Genomic DNA, 25,771 nt, shown 5'->3' on the forward strand with positions numbered 1-25,771 from the left:
TCCTGATTCAATTATTTATATTTAAAACGAGGCAATAAATTAAACTTGAGACACTTTTAACATGTACAGTTAGGTGAGAATACAATTTTTTTTTCCCCTCAAGTTTATTTAATATACATTTTATTAATTTATTTGCATTCTGAACTGTTCTATGATTGTAAAATGTTGCTGATGATTTTTAGTGGTACTTGTAGTTTTTGTGATGCTCTGCAAAAAAAAAAAAAAAGATTAATACGTGAAATAAAATTTTATACAATTCAAAAAAAAATGAAATTTAATATCTTTTGTTAAAAATTGAAAACAGAACTTTTAATAATAAATTAATTAAATAATTATAATACTTACTAATTTTGCCGTAATTAATCCAGTAAAATAATGCCATTCCAGCAAAAACTACTTGCATAGGTCCAACAAATAATGCATTTTTAGGTAACATATATTTATGTTGCCAACGCCACCACCCTAAAAAATAAAAACAAAAAATAATTATTACATGAAATATTATTACTAATCTATATTTAAAATCCAAATTATTTCTCAATTTTATTGAAATTTATTTAACTTATTATATAATACACTCAAAAGATCTATTCATTTGGAGGTTATGCAACTTTAAAAGTTAAATTTAGCAAAATCAATTTTTTGATATAAAAGATATTACCTCTTGAAACTAATTGAGCAAATGCTTGTGGACTTTTTTCACGACGACTAAACCAAGATCCAAAATCTTTCAATTTTACTTCCCCAAAAGGTGTATCAGCTAGAAAAAAAGAGAAAATTTTTAGTTTTGTCATTCAAATAATGATGGAATATATATATTATATTTTAATAAATACTCACGTTTTCCATAGAATCTAGCAGGATCGTAAGTGCCATGAATTTTCGGATTATAGTCCGGTTGATATTCTCCAAATTTCCAATTCATTGCACTATTTAATTAATCTGTTTTTGGAAAATGATTGCAAACAGGGTGCAGACGAAAATTGGAGAGTAAATGGAGAACAACGTCAGACGGATGTCGACTGCCATGAACTATAAAAACATATCAAGAATGACTTCCTTCCTTCTTTTTGTAACCAATAAACGGGTTTCAAAACCCCGGGATTTTTTTCAAAAATTTAAAAAAAACAAACTGCTATACGGTAATTACTTATTTAAAAAAGATTACAATTATTTTATTAAAAATATTATTTATGAGAATAATTTATTAATAACAATATTTAATATTGTAATTTTATATTCAAAATTCATTTTTTTTGTAGTAAAATAAGGAAATTAATAATTAACATACAAAAATTATAACGATTTTTAATAAAAATCTAATAAATCAAAAATTGATAATGAAAAATCATGCATTTGTTTTTAAATTCTACTTTATTATAAAGATAATAAAAATCTAATTTTTATTTATCAAAATCATTTTTTAAATTAAATAACGTGTTTTAAAAATTATTTTCAATTATTCTAAGAATATGAGTAAAAATACATAATTCTTCAGTTTTTTTTTTTTTAAATTTTTTATTAAATAGAAGTATCTAGAAAATAATTTAATATTTCCTAAATTCAATGTCAATTTTTATATAAGTCTTTTTTTTAATTGCACTAATTATTTATTTTTTTTTAATTACTTTTAATAATTGTAATAAGTAAAAAGTAGCAAATATTTTTACACTAAATTGCAAATATATTATTAAATTGTATAAAAAAAAATAAAAAATTAAATTAAGTACATTAAAATAAAAAAATGTTAGTTTTTAAATTAAATACACTTTACAGTCAGTGTTTTTTCCTTTAAAAAAAAAAAAAACATCAGATATTTTAAAAGATAATAATTAATTGGACTAGCTTTGAGCAGACTTATAATAAATATTAATTTTTTTGAATATTTTTAAATATTAATTTTAAAAAAAAAATTATCTAAAATGTAATTTAAATAAAGTAAAAAATTTCAATCTATCATTAATTTTACACTTTCTTAGTTATTTACATTTACATATTCTATTTACATTTTTTTTTACTTTAAAAAAAAACTACAGTAAATTAACTAAGAAAATGTTGACTAGAATAATTAGTAAAAATGGCTCCCTTAATTAAATTGGCGTTGCACTATAATATTACAAATATGTGCGCGTAAATAGTTCGAATCGATTTAATAAAATTCGAAACAATTCGAATTATTTTGATTTCAATAAGTTCTTCTTAAGAACTAATTATTCAATTAAAAAAAAAATAAAATCACTTAAAAATTATTTTCAATTAAAAAAAAATAATCTTCATTACGTTTCAATTTAAAAATCCTAATATATTCATATTCTTCACTAGGAGGAAGATAATTTCTTATCCATTTCACTTAGAATATTATATAAACGTGATTTTACATTTTCTGAAGCAGCCGCTCGAGCCAATTGTGACATATCTCCATTTGGATTTGCACATTGTCTCAAAAGAATTGCCAATGAATCGCTTGTATGTTCAGACATTAATAATCCTGGAATAATAATTGTTCCCGATATTGTCCAACCCAAAAAGATTTTTTCACAAACAATCTGAAATTAAAGAAGAAAAATTAATAAATATATAAATAATAAAATATTTGACTATTAAAAAAAAAAAAAACCAAAAAAAAAAATACCAACTTGTAAATTATTATTAGCCACCGGTGATACACAGCGTTTATTTTTCGAACATATCGATCTACAATCAAAATAATCACAATCCTCATTTCTTTCGCATTCCTTATTATTGTTAATTATTTTATTTAACACCGATTTAGGAAAAACTGCATCAAGATCGAGAAATTTTAATTTCTGTCCACCTGGCGGTAAACCAAAATGATTAATTTTCACATCACAAAGATAAAGAGGTTCATTAAATACTGTTTGTAAATCTTGTAATAAATCAAGAATCATAACAGCTAATTTAACTCTTTTTGCCCATTCTGGCATTGAATCAGATAATGCCAATATTGTCGTTGGCGTTTCAATTGGACGAATATATTCAACTGCATAAAATGTACCGCATGTACCAATTAATTGTGGAAATACATCTTTATTTTCAAATAAAATTGTCATTATATATTCCTGTTCTTGTAACAATGGCCAAACATTTTCCATTTCTAGTTGTCGTTTTTTTATTTCCGTTTCAATTTTACTTGTTCGTAAACGACTCAATCTTTCGAGTTGATGTGTCGTCATGCTGTAATTTAATTTATTAAACACCACATCCTTTATCATACTGGCAAATTCCAATTCCGATGGATAATGCTTTAAACCATTAGCGTCCTCCCATAAAAGTGATTCCGCTTGTTCAATTGTTATTTCCGTTCTAAACAAAAAAACTTATAATAATTAATTAATATAAAAAAAAAAATTATTTTTATGCCATAGTACAAAAATTAAATTTTTATTGAAAAATAAAAACAAACCTTGCAGCTTTAAAAACTAATTTAGTGCTTTCCCAATGTGCTGAAAAAACAGCCTCTTTTCCCGCATGTAAAGTTTCACAAACAAGAGAATGTATTCCTTGTCTGTTACACAGTGGAGAACAGAGAATACCCACAGCATTTCCAGAGTTGTGCCTGCTGCACTGGAATTAAAAGAAATTAATTAATTGAAAATAATAATTTAATAATAATTTCTAATAATGATAAATTATTAATTTATAATAATATTTATATTGAACAGTATTACAAATATAAATAAAAATATAAATTATGAAAAAGTTAATTATTAAATAAAATTAATTAACAAAAAAAAAATTTTTTTAATTATTTTTTATTAAATCTTTATTTTTAAAATCAATTTGTGAAATGTTCTTTTAAGCGTGAAATCATGTTTTTTTTCTCCTGTATAGGGCAATAATTTTGAAACAAAGAAATGCGTTTCTTTTGTGCAAAAAAGTTTTGAAATTCGCCTGAAGGGATTCATTCATATAGTTATTAAAGGTTTTTAAAACCCTTTTCGCTTCTTAAAAGTTAAAAACAAAAGTTGGCTTTAAGGTTTTCCTGGTATACTAATATGTATACTGAAAAAAAAGGGTTTGGTATTGACAACCAAACGTTTGGTTGGTATTTAAGCAACCAAAATTTTTTTTTGTTGAATCAACAAAATTTTAATTGTCTCAATCAAAATTTGTTTGACACAACAAAAATTAGAAAAAAAATTTTTTGTTCTCCTAACTAATTGGGACAACCAAAATTTTGTTGATTCAACAAATAAAATTGGTTGCTTAAATACCAACCAAACGTTTGGTTGTTAATACCAAACCTTTTTTTCAGTGGAAAGAGCATATGGTAATAAAAAAAAAATTGTATAAATATTGTAAACTATTACACAAAAAAATATTTAATAGTAGTCAAAAATACAAATAATTCTTTAAATAAAAAATTTATGTGCATTTTCATATAAATTCTAAAAATGACTTCATTTTCTTACTCTGATATTTTTTAAACCAAATAATTTTTATTACAATTTATTTGGACCAATAATTTCTTTACTTTCTGATATTTTCATAACGTAAAGAAATTATTGACTCAAATAATAAATTGATACAAATAAATTTGATAATAGTCAAGTAACCGATTATTTGAATGAAATAATTTTTTTTTTCAGTGCATGAATAAGCTAAACAGAATATAACAGTAATGTAACATACAGATAACGGAAGTTAAATAAAAAAAAATTTGTTTATATCTTTAAAAATTGGGAAATTCAATGCTAATTAATATTAAAGAGTTGAATATGCTGAATGACTATTTTTTTTTTAATTTCCAACACAAGATATTCATGAAATCGCAATCGTTCATGAGTTTGCAGTTTTTAATAAATTAAAAAATTCTTGGAACAATTGAGACACCAAATATACTGAATTAAAACTGTATATATAATTAAATTAAAATACATAATTATAATAATACTACACTGACAAAAAAAAAAATTTATTTAATTCAAATAATTATTTACTTAACTATTATCCAATAAATATTTTAAATAATTATTATTTGCGATGGTATTTGTTTCAAATAGAGAAATTATTAGTTCAAATAAAAATTATTTGGTTCAAGTAAATATTTATTTGATAATAATCAAAATATTATTAAATTTATATCGAAAAAATGTCTCTGATGAACAAACAAATTATATTACAAAAAAACATTATTGTATATAATTTATAAAATCATTAAAAAAAAAAAAAAAAAATGGAAAAAGTATAAAGAAAACTAGTTTCAATTTTAGTATAAAAAAATAATAATTCTTTAAAAAAAAAAAAAATTTATTTAACATAAAAAACTCTTTCAAGCATGTATGGATTCGAAGCTCCGAAATTCTTGAACTTTATATATCCCACCCCTATTTCACCCAATAATAAGGCGCGGGCGCATTTTGATTTGACCCTCAATACCATTCTCTCACTCAATCTATGTACCTAGTAAAAATCTCATATAAAATCGAAAGCGCAAGTTTTATATAATAAAACAAAATAAAAATTCCACTATTGCCGCGATTATTTATCGAATTTTATCTAATTTTTGAATCGCGTAACATTTAAATTATTGTGCATACATTATTTTTAGATATAATAAAAGAAGTGAATTAAAAAAAAAAAAAAAAGAAATTTACTCACAACGTTGGACACGTGACGCCAGGCTTGAAGATTTGTGCACATAATACCCCAATAAATGAGGAGATAAACAATTAAAAAAAGGCCGGATATCAATAAAATAGCAACAATCTTATAGTGATACATGAAGCTAGGAAGTCGACGGATATTCATGATTTCTGATAAAGATGACGATGAGAGTGATGTAAATTCCTGGAGAATATTAGGTGAGATTTTTGAAAATCGATGTGCACAATAATTTAATATATTTTTGAAGAAACATTTATAGGGAGGATGAGAAAAGATTTTTCAGCTGTAATACAGATAGTATGTATTGTATATATTTAAATTTTCGCCTCATGTCGAATTATTCATAATATTTTTGTTTTTAATATGATTTTTGTTATAAGGCTGGAAGCTCTCTTTCTCTCTTTATTATATATATAGAGATTATTCTTTTCCTCTTTTCTACTCAGTCGGAACTGAGTAAGACTCTTTGTATATACGTTATAAAATAAGGAAGCGGGAATAACTATACACTTACACACATTGCAAAGCAATGCGGTACGATCTGCGGCACACGCGAGCCGCGCGACGATGTTGCGCCATCGCGAGAGACGAGCTTTCTAGTATGTGCTTTCAATCACAGGAACGTAACATTTCTAAGGCACTTTTTTTTTTTTTTTTTTTTTAAAATAATATCACAAAAATTGTCTTAATTCATTCGAAATATTTATTTATTAAATATTAATTAAAGAAAATCTTACTTTAAGATACGAATATATCTTTAAATTAAAAAATAAAAGGATAATGTCAATATTTGCACTAAGTGTATATGAGATTTCTCTTGTTTAAAATATAAAACAAACGAAATAAATAAATAAATAATTTATAATAACAATATCACAAGAAAAAAGAAATTTTATTTTAAGATAAGTCTAAAATTCAGAATAGCTATACACTGAAAAAAATTTATTTGATTCAAATAAACGTTTACTTTATTTATCAAATAAATTTTTTTTTCCAAGTAATATTTTTTATTTTTATATATTTAATAACATTTATAATAATATCTTCACCTGGAATAGCGATAAATTTCCTTATAACAGCGATATGTTTCACTAAAACAGCGAAAGTTTTCTCTATTCTAGAGAAACATATCGATGTTCCAGATAAAGATCTTTTTTCCATAAAGATTTTTTTTAAATATACTAATTCATATTTAGTTTGACTAAAATGAGATATTTTTCTCGGTACCCTAAAAGAGGGCAACCTGTTGTGCTTCTCTGCACTTTATACAATATATACTGGAATTTAAATAATTTTTAATATAATAATACATACAGTGAAACTCATGTATGTCGAATTTGAAGGGATGAGTAAAAAAATCCGTTGTAAGCGGAAATCCGAATTATGCAAGTAAGATATACATGGGTTTCACTGTATTAAATTAAGTTTTAATCCTTAAAATAGCAGTTTTTACCAAGTAATAAAAAACTCTCTTTTATAATTATATCAATATTATAAATAAATAAATAAATATTTTTCATTTTAATGCGCGTTTGCAAAATCGAATTTAATTTGCGAGAGCTACGCGTCCATTAGGGTTATTTCACCCTACCGACTGATGGTAAAATAGTTTCTGAAAAATGAAAATATAAAAATTACCGACACAGAAATCTACCTTACTGCCTGATGATAATTTTTTTTGAAACAGGAAAATATAAAAATTGACGACACAGAAATCTCCCTTACCAACTGATGGTAAAATAAGTTTTTTGAAAAAACGAAAACAAAAAATTACCAACATAGAAGTCTACCTTACCGACTGATGGTAAAAAAATCCTATAATTTTCCCCAAAAAATTTGCCATCAATCGGTAAAGTAGATTTCTATGTCGGTAATTTATATGTTCTCATTTTTCAAAAACTATTTTACCATCAGTTGGTAAGGTAGATTTCTATGTAGGTAATTTTTATATTTTCATTTTTGAAAACTGTTTTACTATCAGTCGGTAAGGTAGATTTCTATGTCGGTAATTTATATATTTTCATTTTTCCAAAAACTGTTTTACCATCAGTTGGTAAGGTAGATTTCTATGTCTGTAATTTTTTATATTTTAATTTTTCAAAAAACTTTTTTTTTTAATGTATGAAATATCATCGATTCTTAGTGGATTTTTTGAATAATTTAAACTTAGATTATGTAAGATTTTTTTTATCTCTAACGAAAATGAAAAATTATATCTAGACTACAAATTATTTCAATAATTTTTTTTTGTGTGTTCTTTTTAAAGCCCATGACTACGTGACTAATGAACCACATACGAAGGAAAAGAATTATTATTATTATTATTATTATATAGTATTATTTACATTATTATATTATTTATTTATCTATTTATCTAATCCATGTTAATAATATTAAATCAAATAAATTCTTTTTCCACTGGAGCAACATGTGTCATCATGTAGATTTAATAGAAGAAAAAGCAAATTTTTTAATGTTTATTTAAATCTACTATTATTTAATTTAAATATTTATTTATTTATTTAAATAAAAAAAAATAAATTTATAACAATCACGCACCTGCGTATTGACGCGCAGCTGCGACCTTGAATGCCCTTGACGTCGCGACGTAAAAGAGGCACCTCATTTTTACGCGAGTAGCCCACAAGACTGAACGTTTTTATTCGATCATTTAACCCGAATCGTCCCAGCATCAGCGGCATGATAATCACGCGCGCGTGTGAATTTAGCGTCTTTTGACGCAATACATTATTATTTTTACTAATTTTTTTTTTCCCTTTTGTTTTATCAATAGTGATAAGTGTGACACACTGTGTGCCTGACGTAAAAAAAAGAACGTCACTTTTTTCAAAATCGGCCCTTGGGGTTTGAATTTAGGCGCAAATAATAATATCAAAAATTTTCTCAAATTGTCAACGTACTCACACAACTTGGTGAGTCGACGATTGTTATGTCAAACAAAAAAGAGTGCATTGTTTTTGATTGTTTACTTATTATTAAACACTGTTTTTTTTATTCTCATTTATTTTGTTCTTTCAATTAATTATTAATTATTAATTATTTTAATTAATTTATTATTTATTTATAGAGAGAAAATTGCATGCTTTCGTAATTTTACATTGTTTTCTTTACTTTCCTCATGCTGCAGGAAAATTAAAAATAAATTATCATTTAATGAGAAATAAACTAATATACTTGAGAAAATAATAATGAATTCTAATAATATAACAAAATTTTGATGTGCGAAATGTTAAAAGTTGCTCACTTGTTTTTTTTTTTAAGTTTTGTGACTAAAAAAGTAAAAGTGAGGTGCCAATTTTTGCTCTTAAAATAAACTATTAAAGTGACGTTTGGATCATTCAAGTTATTCACAAAATTTAATTCACAATTGCGAAACATTTTCGTAAAAAGTTTGAGGAACATGTGAATTGTAATTTTGCCGGTAGCACACTTCTATGAAAATCGATTTTCATTACAAAGGTTTTTGGGGTAAGGGTGCTTTTGAATTATATAGGGGATTTCTAATATAAAGGTCGCAGCTGTATTATTATGAATTTAGAGATACCCGAAAATTTTTTTTTGTTTGTACGCTCCTATATATAGAGGTAGTTACACTTTTATTTGCAAATTATTACACTCAATTGGAGTGAAATGTATTTAATTTATTTTTAAACTCAGATAAATATTTTTTTTTTAAACTAAATACAAAAAATAAATTTTTTTACGTCACATTTGAATATGCGTCTAACCTGATTATTTTTGATGGCAATAATATGTAATTGTTACCGGTGACACAGATTCAAATTGAACTTAAGTTATTATACTTCTAATCTTTCGTTTGAATTTATTTTTGAAATTGTAAACAAATATTCTCCCCTCGAGTGGAAATAATTTTTTTATATAATATATTGTTAATGTTTAATTATTAATTCTGAAACTACACTGAAAAAAATATTTATTTGATTACCAAATAATTACTATTTGAGATGGTATTTGTTTCAAATACAGTTTATTTAATTCAGTTATTTTCAAAAAAATTATTTGGTTCAAGTAAATATTTGATAGCAGTCAAGTAACCGGTTATTTGAATCAAATATACATTTTTTTTCAGTACAGACGGGAGAATTTTTATAAGAGGTTCTGTAAATAAGAAATAATTAAATCTAAATTAAAAAACTGATTTATAATACAATTTTCTTAAAATTAAAATCTATTCAAATTTAGAGAATAATAATTATTTATAAGAATCCTCAGAACAATGATCCACAAGAATAATAATTCTAGAATCATATATTTGTATGCGTAATATACACATTAATTGTTAATATATCTTCATCAGGGATGTGTCATTTAATACATTAGAAATTCTCATTACTCCCATTAGAAAATGTAAATTATTGTTAAAATATTTTCATAGCTACACTTGAAAATTTTATTTTTGGCATAATTGTGGGCATCTGTTTTCCCAAGATCTGCTCCATACCAACGTCACTATATTCTCATCATATCAATTATAATACTTTTAATACAAATCTAAATATATAATATCGATTTAAGAATTATTTAAATTAAAAAAAAAAATAATTAATTAACCTTCTTCATCAAATTGTTTTGTTCATATAAAATTATGAGCATATTTAAATTGTGTCACGAGAGTTTTAGAAATAAAATTTTTACGAAACAATTGAATAGAAGCCAAAATTTTGTGGAGGAGAGAGAAAATGACCACGTGAAAATATGAAGTTTTATTTTTAAATAACTCGATTCATCTTTTGAATGACTTTTTCGATTCAAATTTATTTTTTTGCTATGTTTTCACAATAATAAGACAATAAACAATAAGGTTCTGAGTTAAAAAAAAAAAAACACAAAATTCTATAAACATTCAAATATAAATTTTTGATATTCAAAAATATTAATTTAATATATTAATATAAAATTCCGAACGGGGTAACTTGACATTTCCCTACGTCTTTGCTTTACTGTCATGTTCTGATCGCGTGTCGTGTCACCCATTCGTTTAAATATAACACATGTTACTTTTGTGATAGTCCTATTACTCTCTTTCATTTCAATTGTTATCATTCAAGTGATTGATAAGACTACAGGTTTTTCCTAAACTCTCGTTCATATTTTTTTTTTACAATTTTCTCAGACGCTTCAATGACACATTATTGTCTCTTAAAATAACTTCTCATCTTCTTGTCTCATGTACATATATATTTATTGTATATTTAAATTTCGTGAAAAAAGTTTTATATAAACAGCTATAATTTAAGATTATAGATATTTTTTTATATAAATTTTAATAAATACATATATATATAGATCTGTCAATTGAGCTCGGAGATTCAATTAACAAGATTGGATTCGAGGAGAACAATAGTTTAGCCAATGAATGTGATATAGAGGGTCGCTGAAGAAAATACTTATTCAACACAAAGAGCCATCGTGTCATTGAATATATTACCTAATATTTTTGATAGTCACATTAATCTAATTTTGGTTCAAAAATTTCTTTTTTTTATAAAAAATTACTTTTTATTTTAAAAAAAATCTATTTTATTAAATAGTAATTTTTATTTCTCTTTTTAGATTCGAGTATTTTTACCTCGCGCCTTAAAAACACTTTGTCCCAAATAATAATAATTTCTTTGGATTATATCTCGATTCATCAATTTTTCCTAAAGAGGATCTGATTCTCTCTATCTGACCCTCTTTTTTTAATTTCTTCAATTATTATTTTTGTCCCTTCTATCCTTTATATCTCTCAACTTCCATCGAAATCAGTATTAATCTATATTTAAGTTTTCCCTTTTCTTAATCTTTTTCTATGTTCAACTTATTTTTTTTCGCAATCAACATAAACTGAAAACAATTTATTTGATTCAAATAATCATTTACTTGACAAATCAAATAAATATTTATTTAATTCAAATAATTATTATTTGTGTCAATTTAATGACATTTGTTTTAAATATACTTAAAACAAAATAATTTCTTTATATAGAAATTATTGATTCAAAAATATACAGTTTCAATATAAAAATTATTTGGTTCAAATAAATATTTAATTGATAATAATAAAGTAAAATATTTGAAATAAATTAAATTAAAATTAATATTTATTAAATTAATTATTATTATTTTTCAAATATTTAAATTTTATTTTATATTTAAATCAAAATATAAATTTTTTTTTCATTATAACCATCAGATTTATAATTCGTAAAAATTGTAGAATTTAAAAAAAAGCATAATGTTATTTTTTTTTGGGAGTACTGATTCAGAAGGACTGCGAATATCAATTTATGTGATCGTATAAAAATGTATATACCGTTATCTGTTGTATATATTTTTTATTTGAGGATCTAGTTTTATTACTGAAAGTATATAAATATATGATTTTCGAGACCTTCCTTCATGCATGTCCTGGAAGATTTAAATGTACGTACAAATAACTTTGGACCGTCCAAAAAGGATTTACAATCAGAGGCGAAACTGCCTGAAGATAAGATGAAGATTGTGGTTCTTCGATCTTTGAACCCCCCCCCCCCCTTCTAGGTTCGTGAGACTGTCAAGTTTCACCACGTGGGCATTTCTCAATTCAATTTGCTTTTCAATTCTTCATACTTTAACATTCATCACACTCTTCTTTCAACGAAATTTCATCTTTTTTTTTTTTTATAAATTTCGAACTTTTATAATTTTATAATATAAATATTTAATTTTTATACAAAATTAAATTTATTATTATAAATTTATAATTTAAATATTATTATTATTTAAATATTATTTATTTATTTCTTTGCATAGAATTAAATTTAATATATTATAAATTATATTTCTATTTTATTGTTTTTGAAAACGTAAACTTTTAAGAATTTAAAAAAAAATAATTTCTTTGCAAAATTATACTTTATCTTTTTAGGTTTATATTTCTTTTTTAACATGCGAAACTTGCATCGATAACCGGAAATAGTCTTGCGTGTAAAAAACCATTTTAAATGTAGGTACAATATATATATATATATATATATATATATATATAGTTCTAGAGAAAAAATTATTCAAATTAATGATCGAGAAAAGAAGTTCAGTGATCCTTAGCAAAAAAGTCATTCATGTGATAAGCAGACGTGCTTTGTTATGATTGAATCACAGAAGCGCATCCTGTAATTATTCTTAAAATTATGGTCTTATTTTATTTTTTAAATTTTAAATTATTTCATTTTAACCAAAAATTCGTTAATTAATAATAAATAATTTATAATTTTATTCAAATAAAAAATTTTCAATTAAAATACAAAAATAATTTCATTTGAATTTAAAAAATCAAAAAAAAATAGTATGTTGAATCAAAAAAATTCATTTACTTGTTATTTGATTCAATATTTTTTTGATTTAAGAAAAAAAATTTTTTAATTAAATTTTATTGAATTAAGAAAATTAGTGAATCAAATACAGATAAGTAAATAATTTTCTATGATATTTTTTTTTTATTCGATTCGGTTTTAAAGACTATTTCCAGCTTCTCTTGGCAAGATCCCATCATTTCAGGATTTTTTTTTTTTCTTTCATAGTTTAGACATCTTCATCACACAGATTCTAATTGCAAATAGACTTTCCTTAAAGGTCAAATTTTTCATTTTCATTAGAAAATAAGAAGAAAAAAGAAGTACCAAAATATGTTTTTCCCTGCACTAATTGTAAAAAAAAAAAAATATCTCCATAGAGAAATAAAATACAAATTCTTCAAGGTAGTTGTCCACCTTCTTCTCGCCACATTTAAAATCAAGTTTCAGTCTGGACTTTATGTCATAAGTCTGACAGTCTGGAGCACAAACATGCATGCACCATTTGCGTGAAAGCAATTCAATATATTTTACACATTTTCACCTACGACAGGAACTTGTGTGGGAGTCTACCAGGTGCGATTTTTGCTCCCAAGAAGAAGGTCTCGATTTTTTCTTTCCTCAGGAATTTACCATAGAATCTTTTCTATATAAATATATATATATATATATTGGTATATAAAGGCCATGAAATAATGTTTTTTATTTATTTTAATTTAAGAGACCAAATAAAATTCTGCAATTTATTCACATGGGGGGAAATGCAGGAAGTCGCGAGCTAGACAAAAATAATATATATATAATAACCATATAATTGCATCAAATTATTTGCTACCTACTTTATGGAAATACAATTTATAGAATGTGTTCTATAACAGAATGATACGTTTACGCATGAATTTGCATATACTACATGCAATATTATTTCAAAAAAAAAATATCACTGTAGAAAAATGAAACTAACACTTCCTCGCAATATTTCTTGTTTTTTTTTCTTTCAAAAATTAATCTTCTAACGCTTTATGAAGAAAGTAATATTAAATGCAAAATTGTCGTTACTTCCCCTTCAATTTATTTGCTTCAATTGAATAATATATATATGTGTCCTGATTTAGACGACCTATTTGAATATTTTTGAGTAGAAAAAACTATACATCAGTAAAAATGAATTTTAACAGAGAAATTTTCCAAAGAAGAAAATATTAAAATGAAATAATTTCTATAAAGGAAAAGAAAGAAAAAATTCTTCATTGTTATTGAAAATAAAGGCACAATCATAAGTTGATACGATTAAAGTAAAAACGAAAAATTTTAATTAGACATGATCGAATGTTCATTCTATATAACAACGCAGGTCAAAGGTTTTATATAAGGCCGATGTTCTGAAGGACGAGATATAAAATATGTCACGAAATTTTGTTATTATTTTTTGAAATTTCAAAAAGAAGATTATTTTTCATAAAATTGATTAGAAAAAAAAAACAGCAGTTTTATCAATTATTTAAATATTAGTTAGACAATTAAATTAACTAATTAAATAACTTGGTAATAAATTAATAGAAATTTAAACCGTAAATAAATTTTTAAAAATAATATATTAAAAACAAGAACAATGTATTCTAATTTGATAAAGGTCTTAAAACGTTACGAAACGTTTTATTATTAGGTCGCTTATTCGCCTACACTTTTATGCTTCAACTGCGTTCTGCGCAAACATTTGGCAAAATTGAAGCCTTCAAATTTTTCCCCGGCGAAAAAAATTATAATTTTTAAATATAGAAACATTGTTTACTAAATTTTTCAACGGCTTATTTTTTTTATTATAAAATTTGTACAAATGAAAACAGAATTTATTTTATTCAAATAATCGACTATTATGAAATAATCATTATTATTATTTGGTATTTGTTTCTAATACAGAAATTATTGGTTCAATATACAGTTTATTTAATTAAGTTATTTTCAAAAATTATTTGGTTTAAGTAAATATTTAATAATAGCCAAGTAACCGATTATTTGAATTAAATAAATTTTATTTTCAGTGTGTCTAATAAAAAAAAAATATTTTCGATGAATGAAAAGAAAAAGAAAAATTTGAATGCTATTAAAACATAAAGCACACGATGTATATTATAAATCAATAAAGTTTTGCTAAAGAAGATATCTTTTGCTTTCTCTTTTATCAAAACAGGACATTTATTTAAGGTTGGAGTATCCCCTATCTGACGTGAAAATAAACGTCTCAAAATGCTCACAATTCTTCGCTATATCCTAAGGTACAAGCCTTGATGTTTGCTTAATCAACTTTTTTTTTTTTTTTTTTTAAAAAAAAGAAAGAAGAAAATAAACATAAACTAAAGATAAGATTAATTCATGATATATGGATATTTTTATTTATTATTTAATACGAAAAAAAAATTGTAACACCAATTTGGCAAATTTTGTTTCGCTAAACAAAAAAAAAATTGAAAGTGAAAAAATATTCAAATAATAGTTTTTTTATATAGAAATTGTTTATTTAATCAAATAATTTTACTATAGATAATATCCAATAACAATAGCTTGATATCATTCTTCACTTTTGTGACAATCTAATTATATATAAATATAGGAAATTATCTTTATTGCTCGATGCAACACGTTCTCTACATGTGATAACTTAGGTTTTATATATATATTTCAGTGGACAAGGCTTTGTACCTCGGGATTAAAGTTTTCTCATAAAATTGTTTTCTATATTTTCAAAAAATTATCAATTAAAAAGTTAATTAATTCAACTAGAAAAGAAGTTAAAAAATTCCTTTAAAAATAATTTTCTTTATCCAAATTAATAATTTCTATTGTTCCCAGTAAATTTCACTATTATTTTCATAATAAATTATTTAAATGCTGCGAAAATATTTAGCGAGATTATAATTCACAATTATTAGCAATATTTACAGTTTAAATTAATATCAATTTTATTATATAAAATTCATATTTTCAAGATCAAGTCCATATATATGCGAAAATATTGAGACATATATACTATTTATTCATAATATTTATACAATAATCAGTTGTGTTATTTGATAATAAAGTATATTGCGAATGACTTTCTAGATTTCAGATCAGCGTCTTTTTTTGTTTCGCATAAAAAAAAAAGAATAAAGAAAAAAAGAAAAAAAAAGATGATCTCTTTTGTCAGTTTGATAATAAAGTGCAACAGATTATCTTCAATTTCGCAATTTGATTTGATTTAACAATATAAATACGAAAAGTTATAAATATTTATGATTTCGTTTAGCGCACATTTTCTTTTTATAGATATTTTGAGTACTTTTGCAAATAAATGTGACAATAATAAATTTTTATTTATCGAGAAAAAATTTTTTTTGTAATAAATTTAAAATTCAAAAAAATATTAATAATACAGTTATTAACCGGTATTTGAAATTTGAAAAAAGATTATAATCTGAATTGAAATCAATAAAGTGTTATAAGAGAGACAGTTTATTAAAGCAAACCTTGAGATATGTATCAAGGTACTTGCTATTTAAAAGAGAAGTAGATTATAAAATTGTTATTGTCACTCTTCCTAAAGTTGCAACGTGTGTGTCTTATCAGTGTTCTCCTTCCTTTTTTTTTATTCTCGCGTCTCTGTCATACTCGTTTAACTTTCTTCATGTCTGAAAAAGATATGAAACGCCTACTCAAGCTTCGTAATTCTATAACTGTACCGACCTACGCCAACTTTAACCTAGACGAAGAAGTAAACCTTTACGACCAGTTTTTTGAAGAAAAAAAAAAGAAAATAAATGTCTAGTTAAAAATACCACCTCGCAGACGGCTAATGTCTCGCCTTCTATATATATATATATATTTCCAAATGATTTAATTTAGAGGTTCAATTTTCATTCGAGAATATATATTATTTTCTCAATTAAAAATCAAAATATGCTAACTGTATTAATTCGAATTAACTGTTAAGAATTAAATTAAACTAAATTGTAATTAATTAATAAATATATTATTAATATCAATTAATATTAATAAATAATAATATTATTAATTAATAATTATTCAAAATAAATTTTTTGTTGAAATAAAAAAGGGATCTTTTGATTCAAAGAAAATTTCTTTGATTTAAATAAATTTCTTTCGAATCCAAGAAATTTGTTCATTAAATCAAAGAAATTCCAGCATTGATTCAAAGTAATATTTTTTTAATTTAAGAATTAATTTTTTCTTTGAAACAAAGGTACTTTTTTTGAAATAATTTTTTTTTTCAAATTTTTCTTTGAATCAAAGAAAAATTAACTTTAAATCAAAGAAATGAGTCAAAGAAAATGATTTTTTTTAAATCAAGAAAAATTTTTTTCCGGGTGAATTGAGTTGAGTCTACCAATGGTTACGAAAAGAAGTTTCGAAAATTCAAAATGGCGGATCCAAAATGTCGGACAATTAAAGAATTTGATTCATTCTCTCGAGGGGGTTTTTGAGGTCGTTGATTACAAATATTATGAAGTCAAGTTTGAAAAATCCGAAAAAATTTCCAAAAATACAAATTTTCAATTTTATGCAGTTATGTGAGCATTGCATATTCTGAATATTTTCCAACCTACAAAAGCATGTAACAGTAAAATATTTTTCTCCTCCGGTGGTACTTGGAGCAAAAATTATTTTTTTTTTTTTTCAAACTCCACATGGACATAAATGGTCCAGACCAATCTACAACTCGAAGTACATCCTGAAATCTTTGTCCATGCTTTAGCGCTTGGAGAGTCTCGTTAATCTTTTTGACTGATGTTTCGATCCTTCTTATTGAAGAAAGATCGAAAATGTTATATATATATATATATATATATATAGGTAAAACGAAGTAAGCTTATCTTGTCTGAGCAGTCTATACTGTAGAGTTTCTGGCTTTACTGCAGTTGCCATGCTACAGAGTAGGGATCTCAAGACATCTAACTACAATATGAACCAGTCGGAATTCAGTGTGTGTAAGCCGGCCGGTCTCGATGGGTCGTTCTGACCAACTCTATCATTATCCAAAAAAATGTTTATTTTTGTAAAAAAAAATTTTTTTTTTTCTCAAACGTGCAATTTTCTTCCTTGTAAAAATTCACAAAATTTAATATTTAATATCAGTATTTGCACATAAGAAATTTTTCATTAGAGTATCAAAAAAAAAAAAAAAAATTGCACAAAATGCAAATAATTCGCAAAAAAATACAATACCATTGAAATGTAAAAATTGCAAGACGGAAAAAAAACAAACTTTTAAATGCAACAAAATAATTAAAAAAATTAAGGTTATTTAAAAGAAATATTTTTTTTAATTATTAATAATAGTGTTTCGTGAAAATCAATACAATAAGTGTCAACGAACTGTGTATTTTTAAATCCACAAATAAGAGAAGCATATAATAGAAAATAGAACTGATATTCTCGTTCAAATTTTTGTGATACCTTATATATATATATTTAAACATGTCACAGCGAGGAGAAATAGAATTTTTTCTATTTTTAATACTATTTTCGGAGCACAGTGAGATTTCTCGAATGAAAAAACAAGCAATTGAGGAGTGATTTTGCAACTTTGTTTTTTTTTCAACAGTGAAACTCAACAGACAACTTCTTTTTTCCAAAGATATATAAATGGATGATTGGGGTTGAAAGTGATTAATAAAAGATTTAACAAAAGAGAATTTTATCCCACAGGGTAAAAAAAAGAAGATAAATAAAAAAAAAAAACTTGAAATAATTGGAAAAAAAAGAATAATTCACTGAAAAATGACACAAACGGAGGAAGTTTCAATGACCTTTGAGTCCAAGGCACCGGCTAAGCAAATGAATGGGGTAAATTTTACTTTTATTTACTCGTAAATTGAAGAAAAATTTTACCTAAATTTTCAGAAAAAAATAACGAAAACATAAAATAAAAACTAATTTAAAATTTTTTTTTGTGAAAAATCAAGATAAAATTAGCAATGAAAATAGTATAACCGTTTGAAATAAAGAACGGTGGATTTTACGAGTCTTGTTTATAAGAGGAATGAAATTTAAATTTTTTTAAAAGGACCGCCTGATTGTCAATTTAAATAGAGTGCCGGAGACATCGGGACTTGCATTCCAATAGATTCCGGTTTTTGATGTTGCTTGCACAACTTTCTAGCGTTATAACCGTTTTTTTTTTATTCTTATAGCTGTGCATAATTAAAAAAAAAAGATGTTTAAATATATAAAATAATGACAAATGTGTCTTATTTTATTTATACAATTTGCGAATCACGCGATGTTCACGTGTCATTCCAGACAGTTCGACAACGAGACTGGTATAGACATTATCTCCATTATTTTCCTTCCTATTAAGTATATATATAAACGATTTACGCATTACATTCAAAGAAGATTGATCTATTTTTTAAAAGACGATCTTTTAATATTCTACGCTTTTTTTTATTTACTTGTTTTGAAATAATTTACTTTTTGAAATAATTACAAAACATGTCAATTAATTAAATGAATTAATAAGAAATTTCCTCCTATTTTTTCACGAGAAGTTTTTTTAATTGAGAACTTGTATTTAAAAATAGTTGACATTTATTTTATTTATTAATAATTATTGAAAGAAAAAAAAAAAATATCGACAAATTTTCTGTAAATTCTCGCTGAATATATAGAAAATTTATTTTTATTGCTGATAATGCACTAGCTGTTTTGATGAAAACAATTTTCTCGCATTTGAAAAACTTGAATGGAAAAATATAGCTAAAGCTAAAAATAAATTTTTCACTTTATGAACTTTATCATTTGTTCAGATAAAATAACACACAAATGAATCAATATAAATAATGAAAACGATAACAATAAATAAATATCGTTTTAATAAAAAAAAAAAAAAAAAGATTTAATAATTATTTTACGTGTTAATTGTTTATTAGTCAATTTTTCGATTATTTATTTTAATCCTATAAACAAATTGAATTAAATAAAATTGTCAATTATTTAATTCTTTTGTTTATTCTCATAATAAAATGGTCACATTTTTTTGTTAATGTAAATTTAATAATTAATTTTACTAAACAATTTGTTTATTATTTGCAATTTTTTTCAGAAATCAAAAAAAAGTCTTATATATAAAAATGAGTTGAATCAATTTTCGATTTTATAATTTTTGCATTTTTTTTTTTATGATAATATTTGTATATTATGATATTCTCGGGTCATTTCCCTTTAAATCGAGTGTCATAATAAATTATTTGTATCCATTTTTTGATAAAGAAGGTCGTTTTTACGATGATATCCTGGAATACCTTGACACCGAAACTGATCTCAGACATTTGTTAGTATTGATGCTGACTGCGTGTCTCGACTATTTTTACTTTACTAATTAAAAAAAAAAATACAAAAAAAAAATTGATACTCATTCACACATATAGTAGTAATTATTCTAATTTTACGAAATTTTGTTTTTTTTTCGTCAAACGCTAAATATAAAAATATATTTATCTCGTAAAAATAAAATTTGCATTTGATTATAAAAACTCATTTCTATATATAAAACATTTCGTGCACTATATCGTAAAACCAAAATTGCAAAAAATGGAAAAAAAATTTATTCAAATAAACAGAGTAAAAAAAAATAAATTTTTCTTTAAGAATTACGTTCTGATTAAGAAAAAAAAGTAATTTATAAATTAAGAAATTTTTTTTTTACTGAAATACATTACATTTTATGGTGTAAGTATGTTAAGTATTTATTATTATAATATTATCAATAAATAATAATAATAATAATAATTGACAATTTTAAGTAACACGAAATGCATTTATCTCTTCTTTGAGTATATTTCAATGGAAATGTTACTGACTTTTTTTTTTGCTACTAAATTATACCAATATATCGAGATATATATATATATATATTCCTCTCACAGAGTGCAATTAGATTTATTGTCATGTAACAGATGCTGCCAATGACTGGGCTATAACGCAAATATTGATAATTTGTTTCTTCAAGACGATCAGTCGACATTCAAGTACGTTTTATTAATATCCTCATTCGCAGGGAGGAAGCCTTTCGAATATCGGCTCATAATTCAAGAAAACTATATGGACCGATTTTTTTTTCCTTGTAAATAAAATATTTACATTGATTAAATTTTGCAATAAAAAGTACGCAATCTTTTTACAATTAACAGGTACAAGCATGAAGAGATAAATTCTCCAGATTCTTGTCCTTTCAAAAAAAAAGAAAAGAAAAGAAAAAAGGATTATCCTGAAATATATTTCATTCAATATAATACATATTGTATATAAAAAAAAACTTCTGTAAATTATATTCATTATATACAATGTATTATATATTTTATGTAGTTAATTTTTTATCATTAGAGGTTAAATTTTTTTTTTTTCTCTTTTATTAATAAATTAATTCAATGTTAATAATACATTTTTTTTTTATATATCACCTCTATCGAGAATATATTTCTTGCGAATCTTTTGAAAGAAGAAATAATAGATAACCCCGCGCATTGTTCATAACTTTCTGCGCATATCGAATGCGTGCAATGTTCCTTAATCAAAAAATTATTAATTTCACACTAGAAAATAAGTTGTCGTTAATTATATATTTGTTATCGGTAGGATTATAAGAGTAAATTACCCTCAAATCATAATTATATATATTTCGCCAACTTTCAGAAGTTGATAATAATAAATATTTTCTCAATTTTATTTGCACTTTTTTTTGCAAAATCTTTTGTTTAATAAATAAAAAAAAAATTTTCATTTAAAAATCCTTTTAAAAAAAAAAGTTATTTTCGTCCAAAGAATATAATGTATATTTACATTTCATTTCGAAAAGACATGTGCGAATCGTTTTTAATTTAAAAAAAAAATTTCTTATATATCGGTTTTGACATATCTTTCAACAAACATTTATTTTATTTTTCTTCGAGAGTGCCAAATGGTAAAAAACTGTTTTTACACATTATCGAAGCATAAATAAAAAAAAATCAATTAAAAAAAATTAGTTAATTTCATTATAGCTGAGAACTTTTTTTTAATTTTAGTTAAAGATTATTTTTAATTAAATTTAATTTGTCATAATAATGTATAATTAGAATAATTCGATTAGAATAAATAAGTGAGGCAAGAGGTGTCATCTCGCTAACAATATTGATTCATGAAATTTTCCACTCTAATTTTTATTAATTTTCAATAAATAAATCGATGTTTCCGAGTTCGAGTTCAATATGTGACAAAAGCCAGGGAATGGAAATTTTTTTCAATTTAATTGATTAATCTAATTAAATTTATTATTTAATATTGTTTTAAATATTTCACAGGGGGGAAAAAATAATTAATTGTTCGATTATTTTTTTTTTTATACGTTTAGATTAATTCTCTCTTCCCCTTGTCATGTAATTGTCACATATGTAACGAGTGTTCTAATCAAAATACTAATTACAAGACTAATTACTCTTTCAAGGCAAGGGCATGAAGACTAAATATAATACAAACATATTTGTAAAAGACAATACAATTTTTTGTTACTAAAATTAATTTACTATTTTTACAATTCCTTTTTGTTAAATTCTAATATTAATTTCATAATTATAATTAAAAATTTAGTGTAAGTTCGCGTGTTATTTTTATAATGATACATTTTTAAAAAAAATGAAATCATCTTTTAATATTTTATTTTCATATCAATATAAGATACGCGATTATTACATAATTAATTCTATTTTGTAAAGTTTGCTGCACCAAAAGCAGCGAAGAGATAAGACTTCTTGTAAGTGATTATGATATAATTGTTATTTAATTACAGCTTTTGAATTAATAAACCACACATGAGAAAATAGTTAACTTTATTTCTAATTATAAATATTTTTTTTATAATAAAAATTAATATAAAACCGAGTTTAATAAATCATTTTTTTTTTGTATATATCCGATTCGTGCAAATTTCTGCATAAATGCAACATCTATTATTAACCTTTATAGAGTGGTTCAAGGCAAAATTGTATTTAATTAAATAACTACTTCACTATAGAGATTTATAGAAGAAGGAACCTAAATAAAACAATCACAAATTTCTTAATAAAAGAAAACTAATGAAAATTAATTGTCCATTATTATCATAAAGAAGATTGAATAAAATTATTAGCAACTTCCGTGATCAGAATATATTAGAAAAGTCTCTTCTCAATGCGAACAAGGCCTTCAATTGCTTCCTGAGTATAGTAGACTTGATGAATAGTTTCAGATTGATAAGACTAATGACAATATATAGTTTATTATCTCAATAAATAATAAATTTTAAAATTATCGAAAAAATGATATTAAAAATATCGAAAAAATGATATTAAAAATATCGAAAAAAAAGATATTAGAAATATCGTAAAAAATTACATTAAAAATATCGAAAAAAATAATATTATACTCCAAAGAAGATTCGCAATTTTTGGAATCGACAATAATAAAAAAAAAGTCCTATAATGGAGGGAAAAAAACAACAGAAGGAAATTTAAATATTTCACTTCTTTTGTATAAGAGATATTGAAAATACTAATTGATGCATTCAACGCAATGCTTCATTATTAATTCCCAATCATATGGAATGCAATATTATAATCATTTGTTAAGCAAAAAATGACTCATCACGATGAAAATTGCTCTTATTCCCCAACAATGATATTTTAATCGTCTTTGACATGTGGTTTGAAAATATTTTCACTCTCACAACAATTAGATTTTATAATGATATTCATACTCTGAAAAGTTATTTTAAACAAATTCATTTTGATTATCTGGAATAAATTATCATTATCTTTTTTGCAACTCGTCAAATAAATAAATATATATATAAACGTTCATCAAGGTGTATTAAATTATTTGTATATCGAGTATTTATCAAATTTTTATTGTGATAGGCATGCCTATCAGTTCCCTTATGTCTTCAGTTACAGTAACAAAGACTTTCCTGGAATAAAAACTGCAAATTATGAATGCATTTTTTTTTTTATTATTATTTATTTCGAGTTGCAAATGAGAAATTGTAATTTTTTCCAAAAATCCACATTAATAATTTATTCTAATTTCTAACTAATTTTAATTATTTAAAAATTTAATTAATTTTAGTGATTTTTTCGTTATATATACTTTTAGAGATTTGACCTAGTTTATTTTGAAATAAATTTACACATGACTACTAGACAAACGAATGATATATTTTTGCCTAAGCAAATACAAAAATTTGCCAACAAATTTTGTCCACATTGATATTTAAATGTCAACAAGACTCTTTAAGTCATCAAAATTATTGTATACTGCTTGTAAAAAATGATAAAACCAAAAGATAAAAAAATAATCTAAAAAATTAATCATCAGGAAAAGATTTTTAAGTGATTTTAAAAATTAAAGATGCTAAAGAAATAAATGCTATGTAAATAGCAAAAAGAAATCCAAATTGAAAAAAAAAAACGTGAAGATACAAATGAAAAGGTTTTCGAAATGATCTAAAAAAAGTCTCTGGTATTTGCATTTTCAACTTAAATATCAAAGAGCCTCGTTAAAAAAAAAAACGATGTGTACTTTTACTATCTTTTTTTTGTGAGTCTAAATTTATTTCTCTCAATTTCATAAAAACGAAATATTCTGCTATTCTTCAAATTACTTTTTACTTGATGCTTAAATATTAATTTATATTATTAAAATATTTATAAATTGAATTTTATTTTTTTAATAACGCAAGCTTCTCCTGTAACTAAGTAACTTTATTTCATCGTTATTTTTTTGTCAAATAAAAATAAACTGGAGAACATCTTTTTACGTAAATAACAAAAAAGAGAAAATAAATTTTGTTTTAATTAACTCTTTTATTTTTTCTTTTTCCCTATTTAATTCACTTCTTTTTTCTCTATGATGACACTTAGTAAAATTTTATTTTCATTCTTATTTCTTGCCCTTGAAAAATCAGTTATATTTCTAAATATAGTAAATTCAAGAAAGTCTCATTTAAAATTTAAATTAATTCTTTCTCATAATATACGTTATAGAAAATTTGTTCACGTTTCTTGTGAGTGCGATGAGTATAGACAATCTTACAGCGAGTCACACAAAATCTGCACACGCACTTACATAAGTGCGAATAAAAAGCGAATGAGGACAAGCAGAGAAACGAGGTGAAAAAATGTACTGTTCTTGTCTCATTATAACAGATAACCTCATTGCAAGGCCACATGTATTATCAATCATATCAATAATATGTTGATAGTATTATGTTATGTCTCGATTTTGTTCAGATAATAATAATATTTTTTTTGAATTATTTTCGAATTTTTACTCATCGAGGCTTCGAGTTATCGAAATTTGACTCTAATCGAGAATTTTTTTACAAGAAAAATGCCTAAGATTTTTGGGAACAAGAAATTTTCAAGATGTTTTTTTTTTAAAATATACTAACAACTAACAATAGAAAACATTTATCAAACAAATAAAAATGTTTGTTAAAGTACATAAAAATTCTATTTTTAAAACAGCTTATCCTTGCATATTTTATTGAAATATTTCAAAGAAATATATGACATTAGAAAAAAAATAAATACCAGTATTAATGAAATATAATATGGCATCGTTTTTTTTTTCAAAAGAGTGACTAAGGTCAGGATGTTTAAAAATTTGCAAACTAAGAGTAACGGTGAACGGACGTCCCAAAATAGATAGCCAGATCGCGTTATGTGTGATAAAAATAAAACAGCTGGAAGACCAAGTGAATCTTTTTACGTATAGCG

The 25,771-nt window shown here is 23.9% G+C and overlaps 3 protein-coding genes across 6 annotated transcripts in view; 1 reads left to right on the forward strand and 2 right to left on the reverse strand.

The window, feature by feature from the left end:
* On the reverse strand, positions 1-1,017 carry LOC127290420 (putative ATP synthase subunit f, mitochondrial). The gene is made up of 4 exons (XM_051318964.1): positions 841-1,017; positions 662-760; positions 346-462; positions 1-207 (listed from the first exon to the last, which is right to left on the reverse strand). The coding sequence occupies exons 1-4, from the start codon at positions 923-925 to the stop codon at positions 179-181; spliced, it is 330 nt and encodes a 109-aa protein (XP_051174921.1). The 5' UTR covers positions 926-1,017; the 3' UTR covers positions 1-178.
* Positions 931-5,772, reverse strand: LOC127290384 (divergent protein kinase domain 1C). 2 transcript variants are annotated; one of them, XM_051318895.1, is made up of 5 exons: positions 5,623-5,772; positions 3,425-3,585; positions 2,637-3,324; positions 2,379-2,546; positions 931-1,032 (listed from the first exon to the last, which is right to left on the reverse strand). In XM_051318895.1, exons 1-5 carry the CDS (start codon positions 5,770-5,772, stop codon positions 934-936), a joined length of 1,266 nt encoding a protein of 421 aa, XP_051174852.1. In that variant the 3' UTR covers positions 931-933. The 2 variants fall into 2 exon arrangements, with proteins under 2 accessions (XP_051174852.1, XP_051174862.1); XM_051318905.1 differs by lacking the exon at positions 931-1,032 and having other exon boundaries at positions 2,277-2,546.
* Positions 5,684-25,771, forward strand: part of LOC127290336 (glycogen-binding subunit 76A) — a 23,759-nt gene continuing 3,671 nt past the window's right edge. The window contains exon 1 of one of the 3 annotated variants that reach the window (XM_051318841.1): positions 5,684-5,825. Coding sequence is in view for 1 of the 3 variants with exons in the window: in XM_051318838.1 (XP_051174795.1) it covers positions 18,762-18,827 (66 nt within the window). In the remaining 2 variants the exon portion in view is untranslated. Of the gene's footprint in view, positions 5,826-8,233; positions 8,562-17,343; positions 18,828-25,771 lie in introns of those variants that run through there. The other 2 variants (XM_051318844.1, XM_051318838.1) reach the window with 2 other exon arrangements.

This window comes from Leptopilina boulardi, unplaced genomic scaffold (genome assembly GCF_019393585.1).
Source record: "Leptopilina boulardi isolate dan_hultmark-lab unplaced genomic scaffold, ZJU_Lbou_2.1 LbouV2_123, whole genome shotgun sequence".
Classification (NCBI taxonomy): Eukaryota; Metazoa; Arthropoda; class Insecta; order Hymenoptera; family Figitidae; genus Leptopilina; species Leptopilina boulardi.

Excerpts from the sequence above, each read along its gene's own strand:
- LOC127290420 (XM_051318964.1), bottom strand. The coding sequence starts at position 925 with ATGAATTGGAAATTTGGAGAATATCAACCGGACTATAATCCGAAAATT. Across the intron at positions 761-840 it reads TGCTAGATTCTATGGAAAAC|CTGATACACCTTTTGGGGAA; the intron begins GTGAGTATTTAT and ends CTTTTTTTCTAG. Across the intron at positions 208-345 it reads GATTAATTACGGCAAAATTA|AGCATCACAAAAACTACAAG; the intron begins GTAAGTATTATA and ends TTTTTTTTGCAG.
- LOC127290384 (XM_051318895.1), bottom strand. The coding sequence starts at position 5,772 with ATGAATATCCGTCGACTTCCTAGCTTCATGTATCACTATAAGATTGTT. Across the intron at positions 3,586-5,622 it reads GGCGTCACGTGTCCAACGTT|TGCAGCAGGCACAACTCTGG; the intron begins GTGAGTAAATTT and ends TTTTAATTCCAG. Across the intron at positions 2,547-2,636 it reads TGGCTAATAATAATTTACAA|ATTGTTTGTGAAAAAATCTT; the intron begins GTTGGTATTTTT and ends CTTTAATTTCAG.